Genomic DNA, 15,983 nt, shown 5'->3' with positions numbered 1-15,983 from the left:
GACTCCATGGCATCTGTTTCTGAGGTCTGTCAGCTCACAGGGAGAAGAACAGATTGGAAACCCAAGTTTGCCTTCCCCGTGTGGTTACTTTAGGAGCTGACACTCACAGTTATGTCAGAGGGAAAATGATCCCAGCTCCCTGGAAACCTTTCTGGAGGGAGGTTGCCACCTGCTTGCTGCTGCTGACCCTGTTGAGGGGCAATTCCAGTTTATTCTGTGCTCAAATCAAGTAAAGAATTTGTTTGAAGACCTTCCAGGTAGTTTTTAAAAGGGTGGTGATGAATCTGTTAGAGAATTCCCTTGCATTTGGAAAACAGAAGTCCTGTTGTCTGGACACTGATGTGACCCATTACAGGGGGAATTTTTTGATTTGTTGGTGCTCTTGCTGCAGATGCACTTGTGGGAAAATGGTGCAGTGGTAAATTTCTTAAACCATTCCCTGAGCTGAAGGGTGGTAACTCTGTGCCTCCTTTTGTCATGCCTGGGTGACCCCAGAGGAAGCCAGAAAATTCCACTGTGTGTTGATGAGTGAAAGGGCTTCTCTTCCCTATGTTCTTTGATTAAAATGCTTCTACTACCCTCATTTGTTTTGCTGCCTTAGTGCTGATCTTGCTTAACTGCTGCAAATTGTAGTCTTGTTATCTTAGCATCATTTACACATTGCTGTCTGACTAAGAGGATTTCTTTTCATTTGTTATGACTGGTGAGATGAGGCTAAACTGTGGGCCAGGCTTTGACATTTGGTTCTGTCCCTTGTCCCAGACTGGGGCAGTTGTTCAGTATTTTTTCTATGATCTGCAAAGCAAGTTGTCCTGGATGGGTTACAGGCTCAGAGCTCCAGCATCTCTGGAGCATCTCTGGGAGGTGTTTGCTTTTTGCATTGTTGGAAGGACACAGGTGGGTGAGGAGAAAGGAGGGAGAAAAAAAACACCCCTAAAATCCCAACCACCACCACCAACAAAACAACAGAAAAAACAAAATATCAAAAACCTGACACAGACCCAGCTTGCAGACAAATCTGTTGAGTAAAAGCTATTTGTGTACTGCCTGCTCCCTCCACGTGCAGGTGATGGAACCTTCTGTGCACTCAGCTTTTTTGTATTAATTGGGCTCCTTAAGAGTGGCTGCAGCTTTGGGATGGTGACCAAATGCCAGGCAGCTCCTGGGGCCTCAGTGACAGCTGCTGAATTTGCAGTATTTGAAAAGCTGAGGCCTTACATAGCTGATAATAATTGGTAGCCACCTGTCCCATAGGGCTGGTGTCTGCAGTGGCCTCCCAGCAAACCAGCTGGCTTTCCAAAAAGCCTCACTGAGAGGGGAAGTTGCAGCAAAGTTTTGGTTAACTCAAAATCCTTCAGTAATCAGAATGCCTCTCTCTATTAGTAGGACTGTTCTGGGTCATTTTTGAGTAGCAAAATAGCAGAGCAAATGCAGAAAGGCATCTGTGCAGTGATTCTTTTAACTCAGGGCAGCGTGGGTGAGAAATTGCAGAAAAAGAATCCTCATTTGGTGGTGCTGTGGCATACCAGCTCTGCCAGGGAAGAAACCATGCTTTACATTCTAGAAATAATGACTTTTTAAAGTGTTTTTGGATGTTAAGCTGTTAATCTCATTAATATAGTTAAATGTGCATGGGTTTTTTTTTTTCCTTCTCAACAAAGTTGAAACCCAAGAAGAATCTGCAAATGGCTTAGGATTTCCTGAGGGGTTTGGAGCATTGTCCTTGTGAAATGCAACACTTCTGCTAGAAAGATTTGATTGCTGAGTAATCCTCCAAGGAAACACACCAGGATCAGGATTACACTTGTCAGGCTTTTGTTCTTTATCAGCATTAATGTTATCATACCCTGATGGATCTTGACACTACCAAAGCCAGCTGAATGCTGTTGTGTCCCCAACAACCCTGCTACCATGGGGCAAGTTTGACTCTCTCAAGGCTGGTTTACTTGGTCATTTTTCAGCGTGTGGATTTTTTTGCTGATTCCTTGCATGTGATTTGTTTTTCAAACCGTGCCTACTTCATTTCCCAAAGCTTCAAGTTAATAAAAATAGATTTCAAGTCAATTCAGGCTAGGGACACCTCAGGCACAGTGTGCACAGCCTTGCTCTGGAAATTGGAAGCGGATGAGGTCCAAGAACTGAGCTGGAAGATAAGGATCTGGAAGGTGTTCTCTTTTCCTTTCTGCTGCCATCTGTCTTGGAAATAGGTTACTAAAATTTATTATTTTCCTAGAAGTATCTTCAGGGTGAAATTGTATTTAAAAACCCAAACCCAAACAAAAAAATAAAAACCAAAGCAAGAGGCAAACCCCACACCAGCAAATCCCTCAGTGTTTGCCCGTGGTGAGGTGAGACAGAAGCTCAGAGACAAGAGTTCATATTTCTGCAGCTGAAGTAGTGTCAGGTTGAAATTAGAAGCTCACTGTCCTGGTTTCCAAAACCATCTTGAGGATGTTTTGGGCTGAATGCAAGGCTGGAATCTGAGGCATCTGAACCATCAGTTCCCTGTGAGCATATTTACTTGGAGTGTGAGCTGCTGAGTACTATTTTTCTGACTCTTTTCTCTCCAATGATTTCTTTTTTTATCCATTACAATTGTCTTTTATTTGCTTTAAAAAATAACAGCTAAACAGCTGATGAAAGTAAGAGACCATTCAAAACTGGAAATTGTTCAGTGGTCTGGCAGCTGACTGGGAAAACCACAGGCTCAGTTTTGCCAGGATCTGGTGTTAGGTTGTCTGGCATTAATGTTATGTGGGGAAGTCATCTGGCTTTGTAGCTGCCACAGAGAGCTTTAACTCCCAAGCCAAATCCTTTTCTGGGTGTATTAGGATCTTTGATGACAGGTAGTGATACAAGTTGTGACCTTCTGGGTTTCCTGTAGGTGATTTCATGCATCAAGCTGTCATTCCCTAAGTTGCTTTGTGTCTCCCTCCTGCTCCCAGCCAGAATTTCTTGTGGGAATAACATTGCTAGGGCCCAGCTACCAACTAAGTCTTGAGAAAGCTCCTGATCCCCCTTTAGAGCCAGCTCCCCTGCCTTCTGCTTCTTTCTCTCTCCCACTGTGAGAATGCTGGATCCCACTGGGCTGGTTGGGGCTGGCAGGAGTTGGTTCTGCACCTCTTCAGCCTTTGCAGAACACACAAATAAGTTGTTAGCAAGAGATTTTCTTCTTTTTTCTTTTGCAAGTTTCATGAAGTAGGAGCCACTGAGTAAGAGAGAGAAGTGTGATCCTTTTCATTATCATGAAAATGCTCAAAGACAGTGGGAAGCAGAGTCCAGCAGAGGTGAGAGCCAAGGGGTCAGCAGTGAAGGATGGGGAAGGATGTTACTGAAGCCAGGTTTGGTATTTTTGTGGTGCAAAACTGAGTCAAGGGCAATCAGATCTCTCTTGTTGGAAAGTACTGGAGCAGGTCGTTGTGTTCTGCTATCTCTTTTTCCATTGTTGAAATTCAGGTGTAATTTCACCATCAGAGGAACATGCTGCATACCTGTGGGTGGCATTGCACTTCCAGATGCTCTCCAAGCAGCCTGGATAAATTTAATGGATGTTATTTTTTCTGTTGTGCTTCAGATAACATTTGGTATATTTGTTGGGTTTATTTTGACTGTAGTGTTAGATTAGTGGAGCAGAGCAGGCATGCAACTTCCCCATCTTTTCTACAGCCACACGTAAATAAGGAGTGAAACTTCAATACATGAGGTAGGAGTGTTAGCAGTTCCATTCCCCAGCTTTAACCCTTCCCTTATCTGTCCCTTAACTCCATTCCCTGCTGTAGCAGAACTGTCCTTGCACTGCTGCAGAGTGCAGGCTCAGTCCTCTCAGGAGAATCAGTAGCATGACTCCCATTGCCTGAGTTACACAGGGTAGCAAGCTCAGGCACTTCATTTTCACATAGATTTTATATATACACTGACATATGCACCCATCCAGATAGACAAAGTAAGACTTTGGTGCCTGTATGTAAGTTTATATATATATATATATATGTGTGTGTGTGTGTGTGTGTGTGTGTGGATTTGGATTCTTTTCTCTGCACAGCAGAAGTGTTGAGTGTCCTCAGTCACGGGGTTAACTTGGCACACAAAAGATTGCAGGAGGTGGTTGTTAGAACAACTTTCAGGAGTACATGGTGTACTGCACCCATCCCTGGCACTGCTCCCACAAATAGCATCCATTTGCAGCTTGTCTGGTGCTCTGCCCACTCATTCATTGCTTCCAGCAGCCTCTCCTCCTTTGTCCTTTTCCAATACAAACAAATTAATGTTTGAGATTCTTCTGAACTGGTGGCTGGAGGAAACACCTCTGAGATCAGCATCTTCACATGCAAAGGGTTTGGGAGCAGCTTGTTTAAACCAGAAAGAGTGAGTGGTTGCCCTTCGTGTGACATTGCTGAGGTCCTGAGCTGCAGCAGCATCTCCTGTCCTGATCTGACAAAACCACTGCTGGGAAAATCCTTGTGTGTGGGGCTGGTTCATGCCTGGGCTGTGGCAGTGCTGGGGTTGGCTCTTGGGATATGGGTGTGTTACCTGGTCCCTGTGCAGCTGACCTGTTGCCTGTCCCTTTCCTTGAGCCTTCTGATCCATCAGCAGATGTCAGGCTTTATTTCTTCTTCTCCCTTCCTGGGGTCATCATCTGCTCCTCCTTGCAATGGGCTGCATCCCTGTCCCTCCTGTTTCCCACAGACTTGGGAGGGTCCTTCCCCAGAGTGCAGAACACTAAACTGATATTTGCTCCTTGGTGCAAATTATTAATAGCACTGAGCTGCTTGGTGCAACTCTCAGAGGGGATGGAAGTGAAGGCAATGGTGCAGCAGCAGGTTCTGGAGGATGTGATGGAGGTAGAGAAGAGAAGATGCTCAGTGCCAAGGAGGAACCAAGGAGTAGAGCTCTGGGACAGGTGAGCATTGAACAGAACCTTTTGTTGTTTAGCACAACAGCTAAAATCAGGCATAGCAGCTGGGTTTCAAAGAGAGGCAGATTTCACAGCACTGTTCTGTAGGTTTGTCAGGTTTACAACATGATGGAAAAGTGAACACCACTAGATAATAGGATGGCAAAGAGAAGAACAGCCAGAGCAGGTAGAGCAGAGGAGGTGATGGGCTCAACCCTTCTGATAACTGCAGGAAAACTGGAGGATTTTTTGGGAGAGAGGAGGAGGAATAAGGGTGGCATCTGGGTGAATTAAAAATTGAAAGAGAAGAGCAGAAATGGGCAGTGAGGCAGAACCTGTTTGGAGGCTTGTTACTAAGGAGAAGGAATGAGCGTTATGGGAGAGGAACCAGAGGTGTGTGGTTGCCTCAAGCAAAACTTATCATGTTGGCCTGAATTGGAAATGAAGAGGGAAAGAGTTCACTGATCCTTTCTTGCACTGGAGGAGCTGCTGTAGCTGTGTTCCTGTGGCAGGGCTGAATGGTAATAGGAGGCTGGGAAGGGGCTCAGCAGAGAGCCTCGGGTGGTTATATGTACAAATGTGTATGTATATCCATATATATATATATACAAATGGGGGAGCAAACCTGCTCCCCCATGAAGGGAGAGGCTGCTGTCTGAGCATTCACACACCACTGGTGTTTCTCAGCCCCCCCAGGCAGGTTGAATGAAATTTGGAAGTCATTATGGAGCTGGTTTTGTGTTTGCTGCAGCCATGGTGGGTGATTAAAATGTTAAATTCCTTTTCTAGGACCAAGAAAATAATCTCATGAGGTTGATCTCATGGTTACAGGTGGATTTTTTCTGCATATTGAAGTACAAGCTAGATCTCCAAGTCTTGGAGTATTTACAGACCTGGAAGAGTAGGAAAAGTTGTTCAAAAGGTTTGCTGGAATGAGAAACCCAGGGATTTGAATGTGACTTAAGACTGAAATGATTTTAAGTACTTATCTGGCATGAAACTTTTTTCTAAGCAAGAAGAAAAAACTCTGAATAAGTGATACCTCAAATAATTTAAGTACAATGAAGAATAGTATAATTTAGAGAGAACTATGAAGATGTTGGATTATGTTTTTAATCTCCAAAAAAATGTGAGAGTAGCCAAATACCTATTTGATGTGGCAGATTCCCTTGTGCAGAAAATCTACAACTAATACAAAGAATGCTTTTTAATCACAGAGTGTGAAGAGGGGAGAGGTGAGAATGTAGTGAAGATGGAAAATAATCCTACCTATGGTCCAATAGGTATCATAGAGAACCCTGTCACTTCCAGTGAAGAGAAAGCATTTTATGAATAGTTCAGGATAACCAATAAAAAAGAGGTTGGGAACTGAGAATATCCAAGGGGAAAGCAACATTTAAATTTGATACTGTACATTGTTTTTTCCCTGCTAGGATACCAGGGGGGATCTGCATGAAAATATCAAAGGTGATGGCACAGTCGATGGGTGATTGCATCTGTGTGTAAGGGTAGTGCAGGCTCCAGCTTCTGAAATGGGTTGGAAATTGCCTTTAACAAATTCCCTGCAATTTTGGGGATCTTTATCACTGGTGGGGTTGCCAGGGCCACTTGCACAGGAGATGTGAATGGCTCCTGGTGAAGGAGGTTTGACAAAGGTCTCCATCTCCCCCTGATCTGCCTTGGGAATGATTTGAAAAGACAAAGTCACGATTTGGAGGGGAAAAAAAAGCCTCCCTGAGGCTTTGTTTTAAAGTTAAAATTTAATTCCCTTTTCTTACAAATCTCATCTCTTCTGAAAGACTTGTGAGCCCTTTGGAGCACAGTTAATTTTTTATGCACTCGTATATCACAGAGAGAGTGGGAAAGGATGTGAGACACTTTGAGTGGTTTCTTTCTTATAGAAATTAACCTCAAATCAGGGGGTGACTGGCTGAGTGGAAAGGATTTATTTTAGCAGTTTGGAGCCCTTAACTTGCTTTCAGGATAAAGAAACTGAATCACAGAGCTAAAAACTCTGATAAAAAGCTGGTAATATGGGAGCAGGATAAACCAGAAGGTATAAAACCGTTTGAGAACCTGGACTCATGGTTCTCCATGGACGTGTGTACAACATGAGCTCTTTTTCCCCTTTTTGTATGGTTTAAAATTGATCCCTGGCACCTGAGCAAAAAGCACAGGCTGGGCCTTACAAAATGTGGTTCCTTCAGATTTCCTTGTGCAGCTTTTGGTGCTGTAGCAGTTGGGGGGGATTAAACTCTGCTGTACCAGCTAGAGTTAATATTTGCAGGCTGATCTCAGCTTTCTGGACTAATTGCAAGTTTTGAGATCTAGATGTTCTGGCTGTCTGAATTACCCATTTTGTGCTCATGTAATCTTCCAGCAAAGCACTCCTGTTGGAAGTGGGGTCACAGAGTTGTGTGTTTTAAATTAAATTTCTTGTGCTGTAGGTAGAAGCACATGCCTGGGCACCTGGCAGAGCTCTGCCCTTGGACGAGGCATCCTGTACCTGACATTAATTCTGTGTCTGAGCCCCAAGCAATGCAAAAACACTGCTTGAGTAGGAATTTGCTGTAGGCATAAGCTGTGGAATAAATTCTGAAACAAACCAACCAACCACCCAAAAAGTAAGCAACCAACCAACCCCCCAAAACAGCTCCCACTAACAAGCACCTGGAAAAGCAAATCTCTCTTCTGTCCAAAATGTGCTGAGAGTAAAATGAAAGTGATTCAGGTTGTTGAGGGGAAAAAAGAAAGGGAGAACAGCAGAGAAGTGGGTTTTTCTCAAAGATGGCTTTGTCACAGTTGAAATCAGTGAAAAGATGTGTTAAAAATACAATTGATATTAAAAGAAAAAAAAAGATATAAATATGTATGAAAATATATAAATAAAAATACATAAATATTGCAAGGAGTGAACCATGTGCCTCTGGCCATCCCTTTCCAACAGCAGAGACTGTGCTGAGAGTTTGGGATGGAACAGTCACACTTCCATGGTATGGAATAGTCACACTTCCATGGTATGGAATAGTCACACTTCCATGGTATGGAACAGCTCATACTTGTTGCAGATGGATGTGCCCTGAGTTAACCACCCCTGGCATTGCCCCTGGGGAGCAAGTTCTGTCCTGGGGGTGTGAGCAGCAGCTGGGACAGGCTGGCTCTTGGGAATTGTTCCATTTCTCCATCCTGACGTTTGGTTTTTTTGCAACATGTTGTGAGTTCTGGCTGTGTCCTCTTTCAGGTGGAGGCATTAACTCACCAGCCTCGAGCCACCACAGTGCATGCAGTGAGGGATTCTGAACTTGCCAAGCTCCCAGAGGGAGCCCTGACATCCATCAAACGCAAGTTCCCCCAGGTAAGGAAATCAGAAACATTTATTTTCTGTCCATCTCCAAACTCCCCGTTACCACCGAGTCCTTTGGTTTCTTTTTGTATGATTGGTGCCTACTGAGGAATCCTTTTATCCTTTTTGTCTGCCTGGTCTGATCTGTACCAGGCTTCCACTGCTTCTGTTCCTTCCCATCAGTCCTAGCAGGGCTGGTTTGTGTTCATGGGAGAAATTAATTAATGCCAAGTGCAGGACATGCATATTTAGCCAAGTGGATACCACTCAGTGTTGCTGTTAGTAAATGAAAGTTTGACTTCTGAAATCCCTTTAAAAGGGTATTATACAGTTGTCTTGCTCAGCGAGGCTCCAAGTTGACTCTTGCTTATGATGTGCCTTTATTTCCCAAGTATTGATAGCTGGGGGTTGGTTTTCATCTTCCTTGCATTTTGGGCTGTCAGTCCTCATTCTGTCTGTGTCCTGAAGACTGTGATTGCTCCCTTTGAACCCATCAACTCATCCATCTTCCTTAATTCACTTGACATTCTACCTCTCTCCTGCAAATCTGGAGACTGTCGGACTTGAAATTTAATTCTTTTGTCCCTAAGTGCATCAGGGACATAATACTAAGCACTAAATCATTACACTGGCCTCAAAGGCAGTTCTTTAATGCTATTACTTCAAATTATTTCTGATTTCCCTTTTTGCTGTCTTTTAAAACTTATTTTTAAAAAACCTGCAAAAGTAATAAATGTAATTAAAATGCTTGTATTCTTTTGCTATCCTAGGACTCATAATAATTTGATTATTTTTTTTTTTTTTTAGCTTGTAAAATATAAAGCCTATATTCATGCCTTCTTGTGTTACAGTAACTGTGGGGGTTTTGTCTGTGTTATTGCTAGGAGAATTTCCTAATTGCAGCAAGTGTTTGGAAGTGATATCAATGAAAAAACAATCCTCCTGATGTCCCTGCAAGCATTATTTTTGCTTAAGTGCTTTGGAACTTCTGTTGTGGGTTGTTAAGGCAGTCCTGCTCTGGAATAGTTGTATGATTCTGATTTCCTACCTAGATTCTGAACTGGCAGAAACAAGACCAAGTTCAAGCTGGGTACTGGCAGCACCACCCCCTTTTAAATATTGTGCTAATTGTTCTAATTCTGCTTTTTTGTCTGATGCAGGAGTTGGTTTCAGGGTCTCTCTTGGCTCTCTTCCTTTCCCCTGTTCTCCCAGATGACAGAATTGTTTTCCCCTAAAAAGTGCCCTCTGTGGAGATGCAAATCTTTAAGCTTTGCAGTTCCATTTGAGCTTGAGTGTAACATTTATAGCACAATTCAAAACATTTATTTGCAATGGAATTCACATGTCTTTCCATGTCTGAAGACTGCTGCATGTCCTCCTCAAACCCCTCAGCTTTTTGAATGCTGCATTACTTTTATCTGGACTTGCATATAGTTTGATTAATTAGTTACATGGAAACAAAATGCTAAAATAGATAGTTTTAATTTTTTTTTAAAGGAAATGTGCTGCGAAAAAAGGTTGTTAGAAAACACATCCTTGCTGCTGTTTGAGATCTCAAAATTTGAAATAGATGTTAAACTGGTATAAAAATGTGACAGCTTACATTTTTACTCTTGGATTATTTTAGAACAAGCATTAGAGGAATGTAAGGTAGGCTTCAAGTAGGTGATTTATGCAGTTAATGCCTTCAGACTGTCTTAAGAACCTAATATACAATATTTTTAATATGATCTCAAAGTTCTTGTGTCTTTTCTTTTTGTCTGTTAGGTCCATCAGATAAGAGAGGGAAGAGGACAGAAGTGAGAGGGACTTGATGGAGGAAAACAACAGGGTGGAAAGTTTGAAGTCAGGCAGAACATACAAATAGAAATTTAAAGGAGGATAATGAAGGTTTTGAGCTGAAAACTAATAAATTGCATACAGAGAAAAGGGTCTGGGCAGTCATTTCTTAGCAAAAATCTAGGCAGTAAAGGATCAAAAGTTGTCCACGCCTGAACAATGTCCTCAGTTACAAAAAGGTATAAATATGTTAGCAGAATGGTTTGGGAGTGAAGGAATCCTTGTGCTCTTCATGATGCTGGAAAAGGTTCAGTACCAGGCTGTCAGAGCACATCTGAGGAGGAGGCAGGCCAAATAAAGAGACTCCAGAGGACAAGGAGGAGGGTACCTGGTGTCTATAAATATTGAACTATAAAGGCAAAAAAGACTAAAAGGTTAAGAGATGACCTTTGACTATTTACAAATGTACAGAGGTTGTTTTTTGTTTTTTGTTTTTTTGTGAAAAGGGCAGAAGCTACATGGCATGTTGGGATAAAGCAAGTGGAAGTCTACTGAAATTGCAGGAGTTGGATAGGAGGACAAAGCTGATTCTGCTCCCTAGAAGGGCTAAAAGGTTGTTGCTTGTTCTTACAACCTCTTCAGAAGTTATGTTTGAGGTGATGTTTAGTGCTGAGCAGAGGGATGGATCAGGTGAATTCTCTGTCCTGTTTTCTCCCCTGTTGCTCTAGCACAGTGATCTGTACACAGAATTTCTGGGAGCTGGGATGTACAATCAGGAAAAATGGCACAGCTGATGCTCAGGGAAGCACTGGATGCTTTTCCTTGTTTTGTCTTCTCCTGTGGGCACCTGCTTTGGTCCTGTTGGAGACAGGATACTGGTGGCCTGGGGTCCTTGGGGTGACCCAAGCTGCTGTTATTGTGAGGGATAAAGGGATGGGTGAGCATGGGCATCTCATCTCAGTTATAAATAACAGCCAGAATTTCAGAGCTTCTGCCCAGAAATGACTGATGTTGACTTCTAGATCCTGCTCAGTCTGCAGAAAACAAATCTACAGCTTCTAGCTTCTCAGGAAAGCATCCAAAGCTTGAGTTCACTGTGGATTTGGGATCTTAGACATTCCCAGTTGAAGGTGGTCCACAGAGCAAAACTTTTGTTTTCTTGGGACCCGTGCCTGAGGGCCACAGCTCCAGCAGAGCCATTGGCATTTGCCTTGGTGCTGGATGCTGCCTGAAGCTTTTCAGAGTTGCAGGAGTGTGCAAGGAAATTGGTTCTTTCTATTTCCATCACTGCCTTCAGTTCTGAGAAGTAGGACAGGGAATCAGCTCACAGGATTTTTTGGCACCACAAAGCGGTTTCGAAGCAGCAGCAAGAGCCCAGAAGTTGTGAACAGATTACAGAGATGTTCTGACATCAGTGGGGAACTTGGATTGCATTTCACAGGTTATCTTTGCCTCTACTGAGCAGCTGAGATGGTTTTTATGATTCTGACTTCAAACTTAGACCTGGGGAGCTGATGGAAACTGTTCAGGAGCTGAGGAGGGGTTCAGTGCACAGCAGACAATACAGAGGTTTTCTGCATCTTTCTTTTAATTCACTAAATCTGTCCTTTAAAAATATTCATGAACACTGGGTCCTGCCATTGTATGGATATTTTAATCAGAGCTTTTCTGAAGTGGCTGGAGCCTTCCTGGGGGTTTTTTGCCACACGAGGTGAGCTCCAGCCCGTGCCCTCTTTTCCAAAGACACTGCTACTGTGTGTGTCACATTATTCCAGCTCACTGTGGCACTGGAGTATAGCTCAGGAGAGGCCACACTTCTGGATTTGTCTGTGTGTGTTCTCATGGCCCAGTAAAAGAAGTTTTCCTTCCCTGTAGGAGAAGCAAAGGTGAAAAAGGGGGAAGAAACCCACTTGCCACGTGCGGCAGGCAGGAGCCGTGCTCAGTCACAGCAGTGATGCCAGACTGACAATTTTCTTCAAGACACAATTGATCCTGAGTGCCAGGAGCTCAAACAGCCCCAGGAGAAAGCTTCAGTTCCTCTGTGGGCTGTAGCAGGGGTTGTGGAGGTGCCAGGAATTCGCTTTGTCACGGGGGTTCTTGACCCATTGGAAGTTTTGATTCGGGGCCCTTGCCAAGCTCCCTGATCTGGGCTCTGATTTGTCTGATCTGGGGCCATGGGAAGCTTCAGGACTCCAGGGTTTGATTGAAGTTGATGATCTGAGTTACCTCTCCTCCTCCCTTGTCTCTCAAAATAACCCCTAAGAAAGCTGGGGGAGAAAAACCTCAGCTCCTGGAAAGAGCTGCACAGAAATGAACCTGCTGTTCCCTGAATTTGTAGAGATAAAATGGCTCTTGTTACTATTTTACCCCAGTTGCCTTTAATTTGTAGAATAGAAAGCCCTGGTTCTATTCTAGCTTCTTCACATCAGTGTGGCAGAAAGCCCTTTTATGTGTCCTTTAACTAAATATATGTGAGAAGTGTACAATGCCCTGCTGGGAAAGCACCAAGAAATTGTAATTCCACATATTTAATGTAAAGGTGGCCTCTTGGGTGGCTGATTTGAAGTTTTACAGGTTTAACTATGAGGTGTCTTATTTCTAAACTTCAAAGTCACTGGAGAAAAGTCCTCAGCTCACCTGCAGCCACTCTCAGAGCACTGATCTTGTGGAGCTGCGTGATGGCAGAGGAGCCTCTGGAGAGGATCTGAGCAGCCTTGGAGGAAAAAAAGAGTCAGATTTGTGGGGCTGTATGTCTGGTGGTTGAACAGGATCCAACCTGGCTCACTTCTACTTTTTAGCATGTCAGGGAGTGATAGGACATGGGGGAATGGATACAAACTAGAGGAGGAAAGATTTAGGTTGGAAGTTAGGAAGTTCTTCCCCATGAGGGTGCTGAGACCCTGGCACAGGTTGTCCAGGGAGGTGGTGGGAGCCCCATCCATCCCTGGAAGTTTTTAAGGCCAGGCTGGATGGGGTTCTGAGCAACCTGAGCTGGTGGGAGGTGTCTGGCTGGAACTGGGGGGTCTTACAGGTCCCTTCCAACCCTGAAAATTCCATGATTCTGTGGTGATTGCCTAATTTAGAAACCTCCGGCTGTTCCTGGAGAAGCCTGGGCTCCAATTCCTGCTTTTCTGCAGAGCAGATTTTTCTCCAGACCTTAAGCCCAAACCCCCAGGGTCTGTGCCAGCAGCTGAGCTGTGGGTGGGGGTCTGCAGGGTGGGCTGGATGGAGAGACTGAGACCTGGGATGTGCTGAGAGCTCCAGACACTTCCCACTGAGCTGGGAGGGCTGTGTAGCCCCAGGTGCTGGTGACTCCATGGGAATGAGACACTTTGGCATCTGCAGATGTCTGGGAAGTGCTGTGCTGGCACCGTGCTTGGGAAACCTTGGAGTTTGCTCCATGGGGGGGGCTTTTGCCTGCTCGTAGAAGAGCAGAGCCTGGCCAGGGCTGGAGGTACCTCCAGAGCATTAGAAACTTGTTGGTTTTTTTCCAAGTCAATCCATTTTTTTCCCAGCAGTGTTGTCAGAGTTCAAGCCTTCAACCCTCAGTGCCAATTCCCAGAGCTTTTCCTGCTGACATCCAGCTCCATAGGTAGCCTGGGAATCACTGCCCAGGTACCCCCTGCCCAAACCCCCTCTGCTGCCTCCATCACCTCCATGAACTCTTCAAAGAGCTGTTTCCCTTCAACAGGGAAATGTTTGAGATCTCCCAGCCCATCTCTGCTTCCTCCTCCTCCTCCTCTGCTCCCCAGGCTTCACCAGACCCCACCAGTTCCCTCCAGCTCCTCTCCTGAGTCCCCTGGCTTCCATGTCATAATCCCTTGGGGCATTCTGCTCCTTCCTGGCCCATGGTACTGGGCATGTTAGAACAGAGGGGTTGGGAAACCTAAAGGGTGATTTTTTTTTTTTTTTTTTTTTTTTCTGTTGGGTTTGTTGGTTTTTTTTGCTTGCTCTCTCCAGTTGAAATGAATTTGGTGAGAGCTGCTCTGGCTGCCCTGCAAGGTGACAGGAGGCAGGTGAACCACTGGAGCTTGGGTCTGTTTTTCATGGAGAGATGTGATTTGTATTGACTTCACCCTCAGACAGATGGGCAAATCTCTTTTAAAGGAAAACATTGCCTTTTTGTGGGGAAAAAAATTAAAATTAAAAAAAAATTCATATGTAATATGAAACTCCAAGGAAATTTCAGGCCAGTTCTCAGCTCAGATCCCAAACTGCTGTTCCTTCAACGTTGCCATGACTGCAGCAGTGACTCATCCCCTTCTGGTGAGCAATTTCCTTGTCTTACAAAGCCACCAGGGAAATAATTTTTCCATATCCATACGTACCAAGGCTGTAAGGTTTGCTCTAGCAAACGAGGCAAATAATATTTCCTGGTAATAGGAGCAGCCAACTGGAAAACGAGACCAATCTGTTCTATTCTTAGCTCTGTCATTAGCCTTGGACTTTGACTTAGCTGGAGCCTTCCTCAGCTGTCTGTAAAGCAGAAAAAGTTATACATTAGGAGACTGTTTTAGGGAGTAATTAATATTGTGATGTTTGAAGTGGTTCAGAAATGTAAAACATTGGTAACACCCTCCAGAGCTGCTCAGGGCAAGTCCTGGTGTGTAGACACAGGGGGTCAGGGAGCTGGGGATGGGGGATGCTCTCCAGGTTATCTCCCTTAGCAAGGGCAATTAGTCCCATAATTCTGATGAAGAATTCCCTCTGTGATTTGAGGGGGGGAAAAATATGTCTTAGGTTGTTCTGCAGGAGTCTGGAGTGTGTATTTCTCTCTTTTTTTCAAGATGTCTTGAATTTGGTCACTGTGAGCACTGATTGACCAGGGGTCAGGTGGAAGTGAGATTGTGGGGGGGGATCTGAGGACAGGCTTGAGCCTTTTGCCTTCAGTACCTACAGAACTGTGGTGTGGGGTTTTTTTTCTTCTTCTTTTGTTCCCAGAGTACAGCAAATACTGTGTTTGCTCTTTTTTTTTGCTTGCTTTCTTTTCTTGTTTTATAGGTTAGGGCAAAACAGGTAAAGGAAATCAAGACAAATGATCTGTCACCAGATGTTACAGCCAGGAAAGAAGCTGTGGTTAAAAAACCCCTTGTCAGTGGGTGGTTCAGCTTGAGATAATATCTTACAAAAGTTTAAAAGTAGCTGTTTCAGTGTGCTATTTTGAGTACATTCTGCCTGAATGTTTGTTTCTTCTCTTCTTTCTTTCTCTCCCATTGCCAGGTTGTGACTAGACTTATTCACTTGCTGGGGGAGAAGATTCTTGGCAGTCTTCAGCAGGGAGGTAAGAATCATTCCTGCACTGCTCCCATTGATGCTGCTGCTTCCTGGGAGCTGGAATTACAGCCTGAAATCTGGAAAGAGAAAGCACATCCTGAAAGGAGAATTTGTCACTCAAGATTTTAGCTGTTGTCAGAAGGGAAGGGTGGTTTTGTGCTATATATGTGTGTGTGTGTACAAGTTGGGTTTGGGTTTTTTCTTTGTTTGTTTTTTGGTAGGGTTTTTTTGGGTTTTGTTTGTTTGTTTGTTTTGGTGGGACAAGGTTAATTAACTGTGGGAATGGAAGGATTTGCAATCCAGCAGGAAAAGCACTGCTGAGTATGTGCAAATATCCCAAATATTCTTGGGTAGCTTTTAGAAGAAAGCAGATGGACAGGAACTACTGAAGGGTCTTGTGGGGTCCTGTTCTCTGGGGATCACTTGGTTTTTCTTTGGTTGGGTTTTTAAATGACTTTTCTGGCTGGTTTTGCAATATTCCAGGGAGACCTTGGAAACAAGGTGTCAAATTCCCATATTTTGGAGCAGTATTGGGGAAGGAATCTTGATTTCCCCTCTTTCTTCCCTTGCTTTCTGTGGGCAGTTGAGTTGGAACCTCCAGTGCTGGTTGTACTGGGACGTCTGTGGGTGCTGAGGTCTCCACTGGGAATAGGGCAGGGTGGGATCTGGGGAAAAGGGGAGGAAAATCAGGGA

At 44.2% G+C, this 15,983-nt stretch overlaps 1 protein-coding gene across 1 annotated transcript in view; it reads left to right on the top strand.

Annotated features, from left to right (window-relative positions):
* Nucleotides 1-15,983, top strand: part of PNPLA7 (patatin like domain 7, lysophospholipase) — a 90,481-nt gene that overhangs the window by 30,360 nt on the left and 44,138 nt on the right. Inside the window, exons 20-21 of the mRNA XM_071765713.1 lie at nt 8,136-8,249; nt 15,237-15,297. Coding sequence (XP_071621814.1) covers nt 8,136-8,249; nt 15,237-15,297 — 175 coding nt within the window. The remainder of the gene's footprint in view (nt 1-8,135; nt 8,250-15,236; nt 15,298-15,983) is intronic.

Source organism: Heliangelus exortis, chromosome 22 (genome assembly GCF_036169615.1).
Source record: "Heliangelus exortis chromosome 22, bHelExo1.hap1, whole genome shotgun sequence".
NCBI lineage: Eukaryota > Metazoa > Chordata > Aves > Apodiformes > Trochilidae > Heliangelus > Heliangelus exortis.
The sequence above is the reverse complement of the archived record's forward strand: the minus strand, read 5'-3'. Positions and strand labels throughout refer to the sequence as shown.